Source organism: Marmota monax, unplaced genomic scaffold (genome assembly GCF_021218885.2).
Source record: "Marmota monax isolate L192 unplaced genomic scaffold, Marmota_monax_Labrador192_F-V1.1 WCK01_AAM20220418_F8-fsc00125, whole genome shotgun sequence".
Lineage (NCBI taxonomy): Eukaryota > Metazoa > Chordata > Mammalia > Rodentia > Sciuridae > Marmota > Marmota monax.
Window position 1 is genome coordinate 2,075,422 of NW_026695235.1, and position 20,799 is coordinate 2,096,220.

The 20,799-nt window shown below is 38.0% G+C and overlaps 1 protein-coding gene across 4 annotated transcripts in view; it reads right to left on the bottom strand.

Moving 5' to 3' along the window:
- Scaf4 (SR-related CTD associated factor 4) overlaps positions 1 to 20,057 on the bottom strand; it is a 62,663-nt gene extending 42,606 nt beyond the window's left edge. For all 4 annotated transcript variants that reach the window (XM_046439077.2, XM_046439075.2, XM_046439076.2 and 1 more), the window contains exon 1: positions 19,601 to 20,057. In XM_046439077.2, the coding sequence (XP_046295033.1) occupies positions 19,601 to 19,630 (30 nt within the window). In that variant the 5' untranslated portion in view covers positions 19,631 to 20,057. The remainder of the gene's footprint in view (positions 1 to 19,600) is intronic.
- Between the last annotated feature and the right edge of the window lie 742 nt (positions 20,058 to 20,799).

Consider the following 20,799-nt stretch of genomic DNA (forward strand, 5'->3'; position numbering starts at 1 on the left):
TTTATCTTTAAAAGAATTCCTTCAAAAACGTTCAAAGAGCTAAGCACAGTGGTACATGCCTATAATATCAGCAGCTCAGGAGGCCGAGGCAGGAAAATTGCAAGTTCAAAGCCAGCCTCAGCAACTTAGTGAGACCCTATCTTGAAATAAAAAATAAAAAGGTAGGAGGGGCAGCAAGAGAAGGGAAGAACAGTGGAGGAGAAAGGGAGAAACAAGGGAGAAGAGTTGGAGCAAGGAGGATAAAGAGGAAGAGGATGAGGGAGGGGAGGGGAGGGGAGGAAAGAAAAGCAGGTGGCAAGGGGGACCAACAGGTACACTAGGAAGCCCTACCCCCAAGTGGCTCTATGATGTCTGCCAATTCTTTGCACATATTTTACTTAAATAACAGCATTCTGGCCTGTCATTCGTTTCTTTTAATTAGTTTTTGTCAGCTAATAACTTGACTGGACTTTCCCAACTTTTGTTGAAAGCAAAACCTTGGAAACCACTGGAATTTCCAGATGTTCTAACCAGGCACTTGGGATCATTCTTTTTCCCCTTTTCTAGGAAATTTCCCAAGAAACCACTACCCAGGTACATTTGTGATATCTGTTACTCTTTATTTGAAGACATATTTGCCAATATAATTTTTTAAAATTAAAACTTGTCTAAATAAATAAATAAATAAATGGATGGATGGGGATGTGGCTCAGTGGTTAAATGCCCCTGGGTTCAATCCCAAACAAACAAAACAAAAAAATAAGGACATTTTACTGACTTCTTCAAAGCACAAATTCACCAAATTATCTCTACACTTTATAAGGCAAAAAGGTTCCCTGCTATCTAAACCAACGTATTCATTTTATAGATATAGACACTGAGAAATTAAGCTGATGTGCTTTGAAATAAATTCATATACTTTCCTAGTAATCATGTACACTGGCATTGATCATTTGGACAGAAACACAAACAGTCTATTATGGTGAGGTAGATGCTTTAATTCCATTTTACAGATGGGCATGCTGAAGTTGAAGAATATGCCCAAAGTCATAAGGCTAATTAAGTGTCCGAACTTAATCTATAATGTGTTGTTTCCCCCAAATCAAGTTATTTCCAGGAAATACCTAGCAGTGAGTTATTTAAAATACATTAGCACAGAAGAATAGTGCAGACACTGAAGATAATAAAGACTAAATAGATATGTTGAATAAAAAATAAAACAACAAAAAAGAAATAGAATATAGATCTAAATAGAAGGTACTATATGGCATAGAGTCAAAGTGATGTTGTCTACCCAGGCAACAAGTTAGAGGCAATGTAAGTTACAATATTTAATGTGAACTTTATGTGATATTTAAAAACCCTATAATGAATGAGCTAACTTATCAGGAAAACTGTCAACGTTGTTCAGATGATCAGAAGAGTGGGCTAAATACAAAAGTAATCAAATTTCAATTTTATAAGACTTATTAAGCCATGGTTTTTTACATTTTGGATCTCAATTTTATCTTGGGGCATCAGAAAGCACATAAACAGCCAGCATTCTGTACAGTGAAATTCTAATTCTGAATATAGACTCATCCAAATATTTCTAGAGAAGACAGGGTCCTCTATGGCAACTGGTTCTGAGTCCTTAAAATAAATGCTGTTTGCCATCTTTATGAATTATCAGTAGATTACTATACGAAAGCATCTAAAACAGTGCTCAATAAATGTTGGCTCACTTCTTTCTCTTCCTGGTTTTTACTTCCACTCTCTTTCACATTATACTAACCCCCCACTTTTGTTTCTTTACAAATCAATTATACTGTCATTGTTACATTTTTTGTAACAATGTGTTATTTATGCAGTTTATTCTCATTCTAAAGCAAAATGAACTTGTTATTTGTAAATGATTTATTATGGAGTCCTTCCTTACCTTAATCTAGAACAAATCTGCAATGCAGTAATCTTCAATAAAAAAAATTCTTATAGTCACCAATACTGGCTGAGGAATCTTCCAAGTATAAAATCCAATTTAGTGCTGGGGTTAGGATTTTGATTAGCTACTTAATTTTTATAATAAATTTGTTAGTATCATGGTCAGAACATAGGCCTAATAATCAACTGCCTGGGAAATCTCAGTTTTACCACTTAGCGACTATAGGAATTTATTTCTTTGTAGGTAAAAAGGGAATAATAAGAGTCTCAAGTTACTTAAAGAACTCCAATAATTAAATATAAAAAAATACATATTAAAGCACTTAGTGTAGCATCTAGCAGAGAATTAAGTGTGCAACACAAAACACATAATTCTCTTGAAAAAACAGAGAATCCTGGAGATAATTCAGAGCAGTGCTTTTCAAACTACAGGTTGACATCCAATGTGAACACAGCTTCATGGGTAGGGACATAACTTTTTTCAGTGGAATAAAGTAAAAAATAAAATAGCACTGCACATAAGGGTTAAGTGCAGATCTCTGCATATGGATACTCAAGTCCCTTACACAAAATAGCAGAGTATTTGTATACAACTTCTTAGATACTTTCAATCTTTAGGTTGCTTATAATATCTAATACAATGTAAATGTTACATAAATATATATGATACTGTATTGTTTAGGGAATAATGAGAAGAAAAAGAAGTCTCCATGTTTGGATGCAGCCATTTCAGGCATAAAACTATAGAGCACATAAATGAGACACAGGGGAACAATCTTGGAACCAGAGAATCTGAAATAAGGAGAGTCCACAGCAGGGTATGCCTGTTCAACACTTCATTCATGTGAATTTAGAGTAGTGCTTCTGCATGCCAAATTCAATCTTATACTTTCTAGAACAACTGCACCCGCCCCCTACAATATTTTCAATTCAAGATTAGTAGAACCTGTGTATGTGAACAGTCAACCACATTGTTTTGTGAAATCTCTCAGTTTCAAATCAGCCAAAGAATCAAAGTCTTGCCCATACAGAGTAACAGCAGCAGCTGCCACTCCCTTTTAAGGTGTAAATACACTACAAAAAGAGCGTATTTGCTAGCAGCAAATCCGAGTTTGGCTCTTTGTTCTGTTGTTTGTTTTAGTTGTGGTTACATATGCACAAGAACCTGAGTCTGAATTTAAGATGTAAATTCTTACTTGGGTGGATTGTGGTTAAAAAAATAGGAAAGCCGGGCTGGAGATATACCTCAGTTGGAACAGTGCTTGCCTTGCATGCCCAAGGCTCTGAGTTCAATCCCCACCAAAAAAAAAAAAAAAAAAAAGAAGTAGAAGAAAGCAAGCCAATGATGACCCACAGAAAAAAAGTTTTGTTTTACAAATGAGGAAAATAAGGCCCAAAGTACATTTCTTATGGACAAAGTTTTTTTTTTTTTTAATAAATGCATCATCAAGTCAGAAAAAAAGGTCATGTTTTTCAATTAAGTTTTGGCTTTATACACCAAGTATTAAAAACCATAGTATTCCAATACAATCTATTAGGGAAAAAATACCAGACACTGTGGTATTGTGAAGAGGTTTCACAAAGACCTGCTTCTGAGTATGGGCCAGCCATATAGATGATTCTGAGCAAATAACTTAATCTCTCTGAACCAGCTGTCACGTGTAAAAAGAGTATATTAACATCTACTTGATAGGCATCAAGGTATCAATTTCAGGTAAGAACTAAATGAGGTTTCCCACTTGGAATGACGACTAGAATCACAAGTGTTGGATAAACATTATTATTAGATATAGCACTCCCCTCACCATTATAGCCTGAATTTGTAATTCATCTGTCAATGGGGGGGGGGGGGGGAATCAAATCAGCCAAAGAATCACGAAGTCTTGCCCACACAGAGTAACAGCAGCTGCCACTCCCAAAAGGTACAAGACCCCCTTTTAAGGTGTAAATACACTACAAAAAAAGCGTATTTGCTAGCAGCAAATCTGAGTTTGGTTCTTTGTTTTGTTGCTAGCTCAATGACTACAAGAACATTTAAACATGACAAATGTCCTGCTTAAGACATATAGAAACTTGAGATACAAAATACTTTAAACATGATGAAGAAATACTCATCCCAATCTCTTATTCCAATAGTTCCGAATGAAGATAAGGAACAAGGATATTTACTCTGTGACACTTGCAGAACTAAGTGTTTAGGGATTAATCAAAGGAACATGGTACTCTATTTACCAATAACATAAACACTGACAAGTGTTACTTAGTTCTGTGTTGCTGTACAGAAGACTACGTAAGTTTTATAGAAATTTGTTTCTTACATCTCTGGAGCTGGTAAGTACAATGTCAAAATACCAATATTTGGTGAAGGCCTTTGTGCTAAGTCATCCCATGCATGGCAAATGGCAGAAGGAAAGAAAGGTCAAGAACTAGAGAAAAAGAGGGGGGTCAAACTTTCTTTTCTATTAGCCAACTTTCTCAAGAATGACAGTAATCCATTCATGAAGGCAGACCTAATCACCTCTTATTAGATCCCACCTCTGAACCTTTATGCACTGGGGATTAAGTTTCTGATACTTGAACTTCGGGGGAACACATTCATACCATACAAAATTTAACCTTTCTAAGCTTCAGGCATTTTTTAAATTTTGAAAAAAATAGTGACTAGTACTCACCCCATCTCATAAAGTTGTCAGATAATGTATACAAATCTCTTGGCCCAGTACTTGACATGGCACAATACTTGACATGTAAGTGCTCAATAAATAATTGAGCAATATACTGTCCTAGGAATCTTAAACCATACCCAAGGGCCATTTCTTACCATTATCTTTTTTTGTACTGCATCTACTATTTAAATGATGCTTAGAAAAACTTTCTTGATGATGAAAATACAATTGTATCAAAGATTTGTAAAAGTTCTATGGAATCTTTGAATCTAATCTATAGTTATACCAAATTCAAACCTGTTTTTAAATTACATCTGACAGATTCCATCTAGTAAAACATACTTAATTCTCTAACCAGTCCAATAGTTAACAGCAATATTCTTTGTACTGACCTTAAATCCCCCCTTCTGGTATTATCCCTTTCCCGTTCTAGTTGTGTTCCTGTAGCACATAATAGGGATCCTTCTCATGTGATAAAATATTTGGAGATAACTATTATGTTTCTTTCTCTTCTTTAACTGTAATGCCAAATGATAGCGTTTCTAGATTTGACTGTCCAAGTTAATTCCTTTTAATAGTATATTCCAAATGCACAGGATTCAGATGTATTCCTTTGTTAATGGGATCAAATAGTGAATTGGATTTTGTATTAATTTCATAGTACTACAGTTAAAAAAAAAAAATCACCACACATTTAGTGGCCTAAAACATCACAGATTTATTATCCTTCACTTTGATACCAGACTCTCACCAGTCTAAAATCAGGGGTCAGGCAGAGCTATTCTGGAGGCTCTAGGGGAAAATGTATTTCTTGCTCTTTCCAGTTTCCCACTCAGTCACAGTCAGGGTGCCTACGTTCCTTTAGCTTATGGCCTCTACTCTACCTTTAAAGCCAGCAGCATAGCATCTTCTTCCATTTCCTTTATTTCTTTCTCTGTTCCTGCTTGTTTTATGTAAGGACCCTGGGACCTCTCAGATAATCCAGTACAATCAATCCATATTGAGATCCTAAACTTAATCACATCTTCGAAGTCACTTTGTTCTCATGTAAAGTAATATATTCAGAGGTTCTGGGAAACAAGATCATGGACATCTATGAGAAACTGTTCATTACTTTTTTAAAAAATAACTTTATTTTATTTGTTTATTTTTATGTGGTGCCAGGGATCCAACCCAGTGCCTCACTCTTGCTAAGCAAGCGCTCTACCACTGAGCCACAACCCAGCCCTGTTCATTCCTTTTTAAAGTAGTGTTTCATTCATTGTTAACTGTAATCAACTGAATACCTCAAACTGTTTTCAATATGATCTCTATCAAAACTAGATTTTCATGCTGTCTGTTTTGGTGTTTGACAGTCCTTTCAACCTATCTAGTTAGCATGAAAATCAGTTTCTATTTGATGTGAAATCTAGCCTAATCAGCTAAATTTCATAAATTTACTTAGTATTCCTTACTCTAAGTCAATAGTTCTTAAAATATCAAAAGAATAAAAGTTGTGGGATGACCTTAACTGATAATCAGATTTACTGACAGCTAAAACCCACTGAACAACAGCCTGCCTATGTTTTTCTAATTTATTCACGATGCAGTCATAGCCAATCTTTCTGAAAAAAAAAAAAAACTGGCATACAGTCTTCACTAGACAAAGCACACTTTTAAAAAGAAAGAAGTTTAATTTGTTATGAATTATTAGTGAATCTGTTCTGGCTATTAGTGATTAGCAATTTCTAGGAATGCATAAAACAAATCTCTAAAAGAATTGGCAGGGATAAAGGTGAACTGGCATAGAGTTTACAATTTCTAGAATACACCTTTTCCTACTTTGTGAAATTAAGCTATCAAGGCAATGAAAAGAATTGGAAGGCTACACTTTAGTTCAAGATAATTTTTCTTAACCTTAATTATCTCAATCAATAATTTTCGTGCTGAATTTCTCTCAATGGATACTAACCCCATCTTTTCCCTGAAACTTTTAGAAATGTTTTCCTCAAATTTATTTTGGAAAGAATTTTACTGATTATATTATAGTATTCATTCCTTTGCAATTATGACCTTCAAGATGGTAAAATATTTTTCTTTAAGCTCCTGTTATTAATAATGCATAAAATTTAATTAAAAATAGGAATGCTTTCCAAAAGAAATTAAAATACTTCACAGTGATGGACACTCAAACCTCCCTCCTGTTTGATACAGGTATCAATGCTTATTTCTATACCCCTTCCTCCTTTTTTGTTCATTTGACTTTATATACAGATACACTGGCTTAATCCAAACCAAGAGTTAAAACTAACCCAATTATTAATAATTACTAGTAACATATAAACACTTTATAAAAGACACACTAAATTTCTTAATAAAAGATGTCTATCTTTTCTGGAAAGATGCTTTACCCATCTAATTACAACTTAAAGGTAACTTCATAAAATACTTATTTTATTGTATTGGGTAAGGGATAGTTTTCAGTCCCCTCTTAACGTAGCATTTCGTTTTACGCTCTTAGTGTATAATTTACCAAAAGTGTGTTATTGAGTAAATCCTTTCTTAATACTGGGCAATGCAGCTGGGTACAGTGGTACATGCCTATAATGCCAGCATCTTAAGAGGCTGAGGCAGGAGGATCATCAAGTTTGAGACCAGCTTCAGCAATTTAGTGAGACCATATCTCAAAATATAGAATAAAAAGGGCTGGGGAGTAAGCTCAGTAGCAGAGCACCTCTGGGTTAAATTCCTTGTTACCCCCCAACCCCACCTCAAAAAAAGACAGAAAAAGGACAATGCAATGTAGTTTGTAGTAGGGGGAAGACGGAAGGACAATCATTTGTTAAACAAGTACTACCATGCCATTCCACATGAAAGTAGAATTCCCTGTGTTAACCAATAGCATGAACAGACAATAAAAGATACAAAGAAACTGAAAAATGTGTAAAAGACAACTCAATTAACAAAGGAAATCCCAATAGTTAAAACAGTGAACACAGAAGAAAAATTCAAATTTACTAATCAATAGTCAAACAAGTGCAAATTAAAACAAAGAGATAATTCTTCATTTATCTGACATGAATGTGGATTGCCATAAAGCAAAAACTGATGAGACCTAGTGGGCAAAAAAAAATTTTTTTTTTGTACCAGGTATTAAACTCGGAGGCTCAACCACTGAGCCACATCTGCAGCCCTGTTATTTAGAGACAGGATCTGAGTTGCTTAGTGCCTCACCATTGCTGAGGCTGGCTTTGAACTTGTGACACATCTGTCTCAGCCTTACAGGTGTGTGCCACCGCACCTAGTGGCAAATTTTAACTCTAGAAAGAAATCTAAAAGCATCTAACAAGAATTTTTTAAATGTCCATACCGTTTTATTTTTTTTTTTAAATATTTATTTATTAGTTTTTGGCGGACACAACATCTTTGTATGTGGTGCTGAGGATCGAACCCGGGCAGCACGCATGCCAGGCGAGCGCGCTACTGCTTAAGCCACATCCCCAGCCCCCCATACCGTTTTTTAAAACAATATTTTTAGTTAGTTGTCAACAGATCTTTTACTTATTTATGTATTTATTTATTTATATGCAGTGCTGAGAATTGAACCCAGGGCCTCATGCATGCTAGGCAAGTTCTCTACCACTGAGCCACAACCCCAGCCCTCCATATCTTTTTTTTTTTTTTTTTTAAATATTTACTTTTTAGTTTTCGGTGGACACAACATCTTATTTTATTTTTATGTGGTGCTAAGGATCGAACCCAGCGCTACCGCTTGAGCCACATCCCCATACCTTTTAACAAATAATTCTACTTCTTCTAGAAATGTATCTAAGGCAAAAATTTCCACAATGACTTCAGAAAATAATAAACAGAATAATTTCATGTTATTAAAAAGACCTGGTAGGGACTGGAGTTGTTTGCTCAATGGTACAGCACTTGCCTGGCATGTGAGGCCCCTGGTGCAATCCTCAGTACCTTGTACATATAAGCAAATAAATAAAAGATCCACTTACAACTAAAAAAAAAAAAAAAAAAAAGACCTGTAAACTATATAAAAATTTTCAAACACAAGGCTGGTGCAACGGTATGCCTGCAATCCAATCTACTCAGGAGGATAGATGGCTAGAGCCCAGGAGTTTGAAGCCAGCATAGGCAACAAGGTGACTCCACTTCCAAAACAAAACAAAAAAATTCCGAATAGATGCAGAAAGGAAATGAATACTGAAATTAAAACTGCTAATGGCACAGAATTTGATGGGATTATGGTATCTTTTTCATTTTCAAGTTTAAACATACCTATTTGCATTAATTTTAAGATGAAAACTATTAAAATTCACGGGTTTAAAATGAACTTCAAAGTGTCTAAGACCAAAAAAAAAAAAAAAAAAAGTAGCTTCAACCTTTGGTTATAAATGTAATTTAACCATACAGAACATTAAATGATTATATAGAAGATCAGAAATGACCTTTCCATGGAATAAATCATCTTTGAAGCTAACAGTCACTATGTCACTAGTAAATCTTTAATAAAACGTTTTACAATTATTATAAAAAACTTAAAATTAATAAAATTCCTCCTGATAGTCCTTACATAACTGAAACTCTTGTACATATGAAATCCAAATCTAGGAGACCACTAGATTTTAATGGTTGTTGCTATCTATGCATTAAAGAAAGCACACTTATTATTACAGATACATATTGTAAACTTTTAGCAGAATCAAACCCTTTGGTATCTTCACATTGAGCCACTTTCTGACACTTGCTTAGAGGAAAATATGAAGACAAGACAGATCTAGCATTAATAGGAAATACTCCCAAAGTGCAGAAAATTTCAGAGCTTTCTAAAGAGTCGGGGAAAATAAATTGCAGTTTCCTTGCTACTACTGGGCAGTCTTTAGTTTGATGTAAACACAACAAAAATAGTTTCTTCTCCATAAAATCTACTTCAGATTTCTAAAGATTCCAAACCAGATATTTTCCAAATGCAACAAAGTTGCACATACTCTCAAAGTCAATTTTTAAAAAAATCCTCATGCTTTTTCCTAAATTTCTTTTTCTTTAAACACATCATTCCACAAACTCGCCAACTTTTCCCCTAGCTTCAGAATTTAGAGAAATGTTTTACAAAATAAACACGTGTAAGTACAAAATTAGTTAATATTAAAAATGAAAATGTTTTCAGGTTAGTTATTTTTTTCTATTTTAACCTGAAATAATTCTGTTGATATCTGAATTGCTTTCAGTGGGACATTTGCTTTAAACCATAAAGAATTTCCATTTCCAGGCTAGGGTTGTTGCTCAAGTGGTAGTGTGCTCGCCTGGCGTGCGTGCAGGCCCGGGTTTGATCCTCAGCACCACATACAAACTAAGATGTTGTGCCCGCCGAAAACTAAAAAATAAATATTAAAAAATTCTCTCTCTGGAAAAAAAAAAAAAAAGAAGATAATAGTCCCTGTCAACATTAAAAAAAAAAAAAAAAAGAATTTCCATTTCCATGTACAAAATCCTTTCTCCCTACCCCCCACCTGTCCAAACTAAAGAGGAAACAAACAAAACCCCAAACTCATAGCTCAGCTTCAAATAAGTTTGGAACAAATGAGACTCTAAACACTTATACAGGGGCAAGAAATAAATAACTATTTACAAAAATATACAAACTTACATGCCTTAACAATTTACACCAGTTCACAAAAATGTTAAAACATTAAAGAAAAATACTTTATAAATTAAAGAACTCAAAAGTATTAAGACTTCCTAGGGTACTTATCTCATGCAGGTCATAGTTGAAAAATCAGGTTTTGCCATCTCACAATCTAAACTGTAAAAACCACCATTTTTTTTACTCTTTGAACATTAACTGTACTAATCAGATAAGGAAAAAAGGATCCTCTGTGGACACAAACATTATCTTGCACGTGTACATCATTCCTGACATTTCCGTTACATATTTCTATGTGCACTAAAATAGGGATAGTAATAGCAAAACATAGTTAAAACTTCATCTGCATTACTTCTCATCACCAAGCCATATTTCTGTTACCATTTGATGCTGTCAGAATAAATTTTCTAGTAGGATGCAGTGGTACATGTCTATAATCCCAGCAACTCAGGAGGCTCAGAGAGGAGACTGCTAGTTTGAGGCTAGCCTCAGTAATTCAGTGCCCAAAGGTTCAATCTCTAGTGGGAGTGGGGGAGTGTAATTTTTCTAAGTAGTTAATTTCTAATGACTTCCCCTATAAAGTATGCCCTAACTTTTCATTTTAGACTATCTCCCCAGTAATTTCCAAAGATCTACTCTTCACTCAAGTCTTTTCACTTATATAACCAAGCTGTACTTCCCTAACCAAGGCTTGTAATCCACTCTGCTCCAGCTTATCACAAAGGGTCACTTTCCATTCCTTACTCTATTTTGGATCCTCCACTATGAATCAACTTGCAATGTATTCCCTCTTTAACTTCTCAAGAAATATGCAGGGAGGTGATTTTAGGAAATCTCAGTATTATATTCATGCCACTGCTCTACTTCTTACACAGATGCCAGATTTCAAGATCACTTGTATTGCACCTCGCTAGTGAACTTTGTGTCCCCTCCAAGTTGGCTCATAAACATTTTTATGAAATAAATATTTCTTCAGACTTCAATAGGAGCAATAAAAAATATTTCCAGGATATAAAAATCATTTGATTGGAAGAAAAATAACAAAGTTAGCATTTATAAAGTCCCAAATCAATTTAAAGTTCTGAGTATAAATTAGATAAAAAAATATAAACTCACAAATCTTAAAGCTTTTTCCTTCCCTTCTCACCCTCATTCTCCTTCTTCCACTGTTATTCTATTTACCACTGTTATTCTATTTATTGTCTTTTAAATCGGTGCTTTATTGATATAAAGGTGAAATTCTCTATGCTATGTTCATATATGTACATAATATAATTTGGTCCATTTCATTCCTCAGTTCTTTTCTTTTCATGTTCCACCTCTTTCCCCCTCAATTCCCTTCCTCTACTTCACTAATCTCCCTTCTATTTTCATGGGATGAGCCCCCCCACCCCACCACCAATCTTTTTCTTCTTTTGCTCTAGCTTCTACATGAGAGAAAACATTTGACCCTTGACTTTTTGGATCTGGCTTATTTCACTTTGCACGATGTTCTTCAGTTCCATAATTTCATACAATTTTATATATATATAATTTTATACAATGTCCCTATATTTATTAGATAATAGTGACAGGCCTTCATAAAGATTTGGACATAGCTGATTGAACCCCAAAACTGGATGTCCTTTCTAAAGTGATTTATCACTTAATATTTCTTAAGTAAGGTAAATTGGGTGTTGTATAATCATTAGTTTGAAGAATACTGTGCTTCCTAAAGGGTTACAAGGAACATTACAGGAAGTTTCTGTACTGTAAGATTCTTTTATACAAGGCATTGTAATTCTAGTTCAGTAAAACTTCATTCTGACAGTCTCAAGGAAAAAAAATGTGGTAAACTCATAACAAGTGAATAAAGATATACTGGAGATATTGTAGAGGAAGATTACAGACTACAAGGTTGGCCAACTATTACTTTCTAATGCAAAAGCATATTTAGAGTGGGGCAATGGCACCCAGGTGTAGGCAGTCTGGGGGCAAACTAGCTCAATACTCTAAGTACAAGAATAAAACTCTCAGTAGACTTGTTTATTATTATTATTAGGCACTGGCAATTCTAAATAATCAGGAATAAAATATCCACCCTGCTCTATGTTGTAAACTGTTTCTGTGGTTACTATTGAGTTTTTAACATATAAATGTCAAATCTGCATGTTTTTATTATGTAGCCCTTAAAAAGCAATCAAGACTATTAGGAAACCCCTTAGTTACATTGTCAGTTCCAATACAACCAGATTCACTGTCCCTATTCATGTGAGGAGTTAAGTACAAAAAGTCTAAGGACAGATGAGCTTCCTTCAGGTTCAGTCTCTAATCCTGAGGCACCTATACGTACTTCTGTGCTTGAATAATACATTAAAACATGACATCTACGCAGTTTTTCTTTGCTGAGATACCTCTTTTTTCTGACAGAAATATTACAAAGACTCAGTATTGAACAAGTATCTAATGGAAAACAAAGCTTTAAAACTGAAGACTTGTGAACAGGAATTATGGAGAACACCATTACTAAGCAAGTAAGTGTAAAGAAGTAGAAATTTACACAGAATTTCAAAAGTGTTTACAAAATATAGTCGAAATTTACATTTTTGGGGGGTGGGGGGGTAAAAAACATTCTAATGAAATAATTTGACCAAAAAGATATCTAAAAGTCACTAGAAGCAATGGTAAACATGGACACATTCAGAATTATGATGGCCAGATGTCACTGTGGGGTTGGAGATGTGGCTCAGTGGTAGAGCACCTGCCTAGCATGTGCAAGGGCCTGGGTTCAATCCCCAGCATATTGGGGGGGGGTCATTATGAAATGTTTTTTTATAAATCTCTATCAAACACAAGATTTCTTATTTGCTGCTTTGTGTACATTGTTTTTTTTTGTAATTAAAATTAACTTAAAAAAGGCTCTTTGGGCTGGGGATGTGGCTCAAGCGGTAGCGCGCTCGCCTGGCATGCGTGCAGCCCAGGTTCGATCCTCAGCACCACATACAAACAAAGACGTTGTGTCCGCCGAAAACTAACTAACTAAATAAATATATAAATATATTTTTTTAAAGGCTCTTTAATTATGGGTACAGATTGACAAATGTGGCTGTCTACTAACACAAATATGTGAGAATCAAGTTTAATGTGCATGCATTGACAAACCTAAGACTTGAAACGGGAATATCGATATTCAGTTTCATGACAGACCAATTCACAGGTAAGTTTTTCCATCTTAAAAATATACATATTAGTGCAATTTATAAGTATTAACAGTTTCTTTGGGAAAACAGCAAATGGCAGATGATACTGGTACAGTGGGAGGGCCCAGAGGGCATGCCAGCTTCTTGCAGAGGCTTCAGCAGCCATCTCTCTGGAACTAATGGAAGCAAGGCCAAGGCGTGGATCCCTGTCATCAAGCTCAGCCACCTGGTCAAGAGCATGATCAAGTCATAATCACTCCAGGATGAAGTTTTGAAGATCATGTCTGTGCAAAAGCAGACATGTGCTGGCCAGCAGACCAGGTTCAAGGCACTTGTCACTATAGGGGACCAACCTACAATTTGTGTCTGGTTTTGTCAACTTCATATTATTAGGTAATCTATCCCTCATTGTGTTTCACAAAATTTATAAACCTCTGATCACCAAGTCTATCAACTTTTTCATTACTCGAATTTCTCTCTGAATTGATTCCTTATCATGTATACAGATAACCTTTTCTGAAAAGAAATACTTGACAAAAGTTATAATAAAAGAGAATGTTTTCATAAAGAACATCAGGGATAAATGTTGCCATGGAAAGTCAGCTTTATTCCATTCACTACTACAAAGTCAGACCCCAAGTGTTGGCAGACATTAAGAATTCCCTGAGAGACAAGAAAGAACAAAAGGAGAAAACTTAACTTTTGGTATTCAAAAGCCCATGGTCATGGTACAATATGGTCAAATGTAGTTAGATAAACCTCCAATTTTATTTTAATCACTGATCTAGTTCTATGTATTTCCTCCACACACTGACAACTTCAGTTGAACCCTTTGTTAAATGTCTGTAGAAATAGTGCTCAGAGAACAAAAAGACTAAAGATTAATATAACAATTTTTTTTAAAAAAACTGGGGCTGGTGATATAGCTCGGTTGGCAAAGTTCTTGCCTCGCATGCACAAGGACCTGGATTCAATCCCTAGCACCACAAAAATAATAAATTAACCAACATACAAACCGAATCATCCTCATGAGAAGGTCTAAATTCTAGAAGACAATCGTGCTTAGTAATCAACAGGCAAAATATAAAATAGTCACACCGAACAATTTATAGTGGGGGAAAAAGGGAAGAGGCAGCAAACTCCCCACTGAGAAGTAGAACTCAACTCTTCCTTCAGGATAACATGGGTCAAGACTGAGAGCCCAAATTGAAAAAGTAGACCCGAATCAATTAATAAATTAAGTATTCATAAAACTTAATTTATATATGATTTCAAAGACAAAAAAGGAATATTAACTCATTTTCTTCCTACACTGCAGAGCAGCATTATATGCACTGTATCTCAGAGCAGATCTCAAAAAGTAATACAAGGACCCCTGGGGTCTCGGAGGTCAAAAGATTTTTTCACATTAATACTAAGACATTTCATGTCTTTTTCATCAATTTTCTCACTAGTATACAGCAGTGTTTTCAGGAGGCTAACTGATGTATTATTCCAAGAGAATGAATAAAAAAGGAGATACAAGGATGCAGGTTTTGTTAAACCAAAGTTTAAATGAGATTTGCAAAAAAGGTCAAATAAAGCCACTTTTCATTTTTGGATGGGGAATGTTATTTTTTTTATTAAAAATGTTACCTATACTAAGGGATGGGGTTGCAGCTCAGTATCAGAGCGCTTGCCTAGCAAGTGTGAGGCACTGGGTTTGATCCTCAGCACAACATAAAAATAAATAAAATAAAGGTATTGTGCCTATCCTACAAGTAAAAAAAAAAAAATGCTTTTTAAATGTTACCTATATTAATATGTAATGATTAATTTTTTAATAAACACATTTCTCAGCTTAAATTTCTAATGTGATAAATATCAATAGATAATCAGTACAAAAAAAAAAAACCTCTCTGTGGTCCTTAATTTTTATGAACTTAAAAGGGTCAAAAGCCAAAAAGATTGATAAAAGCTGTCCTATAGAAAGTACATAAGAAAGTCCTTTGCAGTCTATCAGCAAAAATAAACTAAATCTTTACAGTCATTAATGTTTGATTTAAAAAAAAGCACACTTCAGCAATTACACTGCAAAGCAGCATTATATGGTTTTAAGAAGGGAAAAGTTGCTATATAAATAAGTATATGTCAATTATAGCTCTCCATAGAGATTAACACCAAATCATTATTTTGATTGCCTCTGACAGTAAGAAGGGTTGGAGTTGGCATGAAAGAGGAATTTACAACTTTTTAAAATACAAAAATAGAACTATCATCAACTGTTTTAATTTATCCAACTCTTTACATTAAGAAATGCCTAAACACAGCAGAATACAATTAAGTATTGGCCATAATTGATCTGATTCTTTTTCACTCACTTTATAGTGGTCCTGACATAAAGTCCTCTAAGGTTTCTAATAACCTCACTCTCCTCACCTTTTCCTTCTATATCAGAGATAGACATTTTATCTATACTTCCAATCTGTCCTTTTTCTTTTATACACAATTTTGCTTTAAGTTAACCATTGCCTCTTGTTGTTTTGAACTATGCTTTTCTACATTCCCTTCGCTGAAAATACTTAGACTCTACTTTCATCTCACGGAAGCAATGGTCTGAACATCACTAAGGCTAAACCTAGTCTCAATGAACATACAAACTGACTAGTAGCAGTGCTTTGTACACTGTTAACTGACCTTCTTTCCCTGCATCCTTAGAGCAACTTTTCCATTCTTAAAACCAAACCTCTAAAAGATTACATTTGCTACCTCTTATTGCCTTACCTCTCATCATCATTCAACCCTAAGCTTCCAATCCTATTACCCTAAAAAAAATTAGCAACCTTTTATAGTCTTTAACCTGTGATGACCACTTCCCTGGAATTGTACAAAATATTATCTTTAGGCACCAATTAAGTTGGAGAGATCTGCATTCAAATCCCAGCTCTGTTGTTAGTTAGCAGTATGCCCTGGGGTAAATTATTACTTAACTTCTTTAAAAATTGTTTTCTAATTTGTAACTACCTGTAAATGGCTGTAGACATCCATACCTATTAAATTAGATATGAATGCATAAAGTGCCTGACATGCCACAGACGCATATTAAGGATTCTTTTTTTTCTCTCCCCCTCTAAATTTTCTCCAGGGCACATCTGAGAGTGATTAACTGAAATCTCCCTCTATCTCTTCCTTGCATCCAAATTTGAGTCCTATATGTCCAAATGCTTGCCAAAAATATCCACGTGACTGTTCCATTCACAATTCAAACTCAACCTCTTCAAATACCAAACACAGGGGCTGAGGATGTAGCTCAGTGGTAAAGTGCTTTCCTCACATGTGTGAGGCACTGGGTTCAATCCCCAGCACTACATAAAAATGAATAAAGATACTGTGTGTTCATCTCCAACTAATATTAAAAAAAAAAAAAATACCAAACACATCTTCTCCAACGTTTTACTCTACTATTAATGGTACCATTACTGTCAGCTTTGTAGAATGCAGAGGCAGAAGGTACTTATAAAAGTTCCTGGATTACTTTAGCCAGCATTCTTCCCCTCCTATTCTGAACTAAATTTTCCAAGTTCAGATTTTATTTACCTCTCCTACTTTGGTATTCAACCCGTCAATCTTTCCCAAGTCTTTGCTTCCTACAACATGTATCACCACAAATCAAGCACAATTCTGATTGTATCATTCCACTATTTTAAAATCTTCAATGTTTACTCATACCCTAAAAATGAAATTCTTAAACATTAGACAGACATGATATAAGTCAGACCCCAAACTACTTTAGGAACCCTACTTTTTAAAAGCTTCCAGAGCCAAATTTCTACTCACCTATTTCTCAGCCCCACTGCCTTCTGATCACTTTCCTATACCTTCTGATATCCTAAACTGAGGATTCTTCCCAAGCCTTCACTGATCATCCATGGCCATTTTGCAGCTATTTTACCACAGATTAAACTTATCTAAGTCTTGTGACTTCTATTAAACTTAGATGACAGAGACCTTCTCACACTATTTCAGACACAGCTGAAAAGGCACTTGAATGCTTGTCAAATGAAGATTAAACTGGGAGATTTGAGATTACTAGGAACTAATTATTAATACTTCATAAACGAGGAGAAACAGTTGAAAGCATACACATAGGGCACAAAAATAGGAATTTTTAAAGTCAGATTAATTTCAGTAGAAGTTGACATTTAGCAGAAAAGAGTTGACACCGACAACATACACCTAACATAAATGCAATCTGTAGTTAATAAAGACTAGGAACTGAAATGAAAATTTATAAAGGAAAATAAACAATGATAAGCGAATGCTTATTTAGCACATTTAAAAGGTCACAATACCATTTCCCCCTTTCAAGGAGTCAATACTATGTTATTTTGCCTTTCCAAGGCAACAACTACTGATTGCACTTTTTTAGGGTTAATATACTGTGTTTAATATGCTTGATGCCAACTTCCATAAATACTTAAAATTAGAAATGCTTTACCCCCCACATTTTTTATTGATACATTATAATTGTCCTTAATGTTGGGATTTGTAGTATTAAATACTTCTAATCCTAAGAATTCTCAAAATATTCCTCCTGTTCATTAAAAACATCCAATAGTTAAGTTTTTATCTTGGGAAAAAAAATGGGTTTAAAATCATTTAACAACTATTTTGCCATTTGTGTAAGGTTCCATTCATTCAAGAAGTATTTGTCAGGCACCTGCTATGGTGGGGGAGTAAAGAGGGAAAAGAACAGAAACCACCTGTCCTCACGGAGCCGACATTCCAGGGAATTTTACCTTCAGGAAACAAAGTTAATGTCCAACCTTGAAATATCTGGAGCATTATCCTAAATTATCTGGCAACCAAAAATTTGTAAATAATATATTATTTTGAAAATCATCACTACTAAACTTTTCCAAGACACTGCCCAATCCTAATTGCAACTACTGTAGTTAAAACATTTTATGTATCTATAGGTGAAGAAAATAATTTTTAGGATAATTTGCATGGCAATAAATGGTCTCGACTAGAGTGTTAACGAGTGTTAACTAGAAGGTCTCAAATTATTGCACTACAAATAGGAAAAGAATTTATCTGTTAATAATAACTGTAACAAATGAACTACCAAAATCTTATCGTGAGATAGATGCAGCAAGTTTTTAAAGCCACATTAACACATCTAGTACTACTACATCGTATTTCCTCCATGTTGGCTGTACTGTTTGAAAAAGAAAAAAAATCCACATCAATCCGCGACAATAGTTTCTATTCTGTAGTTGCATTTGAAAGCATCAATGGTCAAGTACCCCTCCCAAATCCATTCTGATACACTACGTGAAGTGAACTCCATTGGCCAAAAGAGCACCTGGGATGATGATTGGAGATACAACTAAAGAGCTTTAAGGAGCAGTCAGCTTTGTTCCTAGTTTGGGGAGGTTTTCAGATGTAAATGTTCCCGCAGAAGAGAGTAGAGGATTAACTACCTCGGGAGGCGGGTGCGAGCGAGGGGAACTAGAGGCCAACGCCGGCTTTCAAGCGGACTAAGGCGGAGCAAATACTCTGCTCTCCCATTCAACTTTTTGGGTGTCACTTTGGGGCCATAGAGCCTATAAGACGGTTATGTTAAAGACTCGAAAAGGTAAGAGACCACCCCCTCTCCATTTATTAACTCCCTTTCCCAAGTGTGTGACATTCGGAGGAGGGGGACGAGCACCTTCTCCAAATCCTCCCGACCCGGGATCAGAGTCCAGCCGCCAACGTGCCGCGGCCTGAGCAACAGGAGGGCCGAGGCCGCCGCTCCGCCAGCTCCAGACGGGCAGAAGCTCCAGCTCCCCCGCCCCCAAGCCCACACGGCCGCCCGCGCTTCTTTCTTAGACCCTTACGGGCTCCCGGCACCGCGCAGCCGATAACGGGTCTGGGAGCCGGGAGCCAGAACGCCGGGACACCAAACCGGGCGAAGTTGGAGGCAGCGGGCCGACGTCGGCAGGGCAGGCCGGAAGGGGGCGAGGGGGCAGCTCGGGTCGCCGCCGGGTGGGCGGTGGGGGAGGGGTGTGGGTCAGCTCCCGTGGTGGCCGCGACCTCTCCCGGGCCAGGCCGCTCCGCGCAGGCCCCGCTGCCCCGGAACCCGGGCAGGAAGCGTCCCCACCCCGACCAAAGCTTCAAACCTCGGCGGCGGGAGAAGCGGGCCCCGGCTCCCGCAGCGGGCCCGCACCCCTGCCCCGAGCAGCTCTCACCTCCTGGTTGAAGGCGTTGACGGCGTCCATGTTCGCGCTGCGGCGGCGGCTGCTCCGGGCCCGCCGGTCACATAGACCTCGCGCCGCGGCGGAGCGGGGCCGAGGAACTGGCCGGGCCTGGGGCGGGGAAGGCGACGAGCTGCGGAGCCCGAGGCCGGGCAGGAAGGGGCTGTGGCCGAGGCGGCGAGGCGAGCGGCCGAGCAGAGGCAGCGGCGGAGGGGTGGCGGGCCCCTTCTCAGTCCCGTTTGCTGGATGAGGAAAAGGAGGCGGCGGCGGCGCTGGGCTCCAACATGTCCGTTCGGGGGTGGCGGCTGCGCTCTGCGTCTCACTGACACGGCCCCCCGCGCCCTCACGCAGTGGCCCACACTAGTCCAGCCGGCGAGCGGGCGGGCCTCTCTCTCCCTCTCGCCAGCGGGATGGCGGCAGCGTCCCGAGTCCACGCCGCGCGGGGCACCCTGGGACGGCTCGGGCCTCCCAGCGCTTCCTGTGCCCGGCGCCGCCCCGCCCCTCCCGCCCGCGCCGGCCCCGCCCACGCTCCGCCCCGCCCCGCCCGCGCCGCGCGCCTAGCCGCCGGCGCGTGACGACGAGACGCCGGGCGCTTTCCCGCCGGCAGCGGCCGCGGGCCCGGGAAGCAGCCTAGCACCGAGGCCGGGCCTGGCGAGGGCGTCGGGGAGCGCGAGTTCCCGGGCTTCGAGGCTGGCGCTGAGCCGGCCTTGGTGCGCGCGCGCGCCCCCGCCTGACGCGGCGCTCACCGGGTGCGTTTTTTTGTGCCATTGTGCCCAGGCGAGTCCTGCACTGGGCCGGGGCGGGCAGGCACGGCTCGCCGCTGCCTCGAACAAAGGGCTCCGAATTTAACCTCGCCCGAATTTACAATCTCCGGTGCGCACTGCTGGGGACGGTGAGGGACCCTCTTCCCGTGCAGCTCTGTGCCTGCCCTCGGGTTAATTCTGAGCGATAGAAATCCCGGGAAGGACGTGCAGGCTCTGGATACCCACGCAGGCATAAAGCAACCTCTTGTGCCGCGGGAGGAGTGTATTCCGGACACCTTGACGTTGGTTCCTCAAACCAAGTTTCCTTTTCGGCGGAAACTCTGCTCTGATTCACTTTCCTCCTACTGTTTGCTAGACACCCCAGTTTGGTGGAAAGGACAAGCAAGTTGAGGAAAGTGTTATAAAACACAGGGGCCCTGGGAAGCAGAG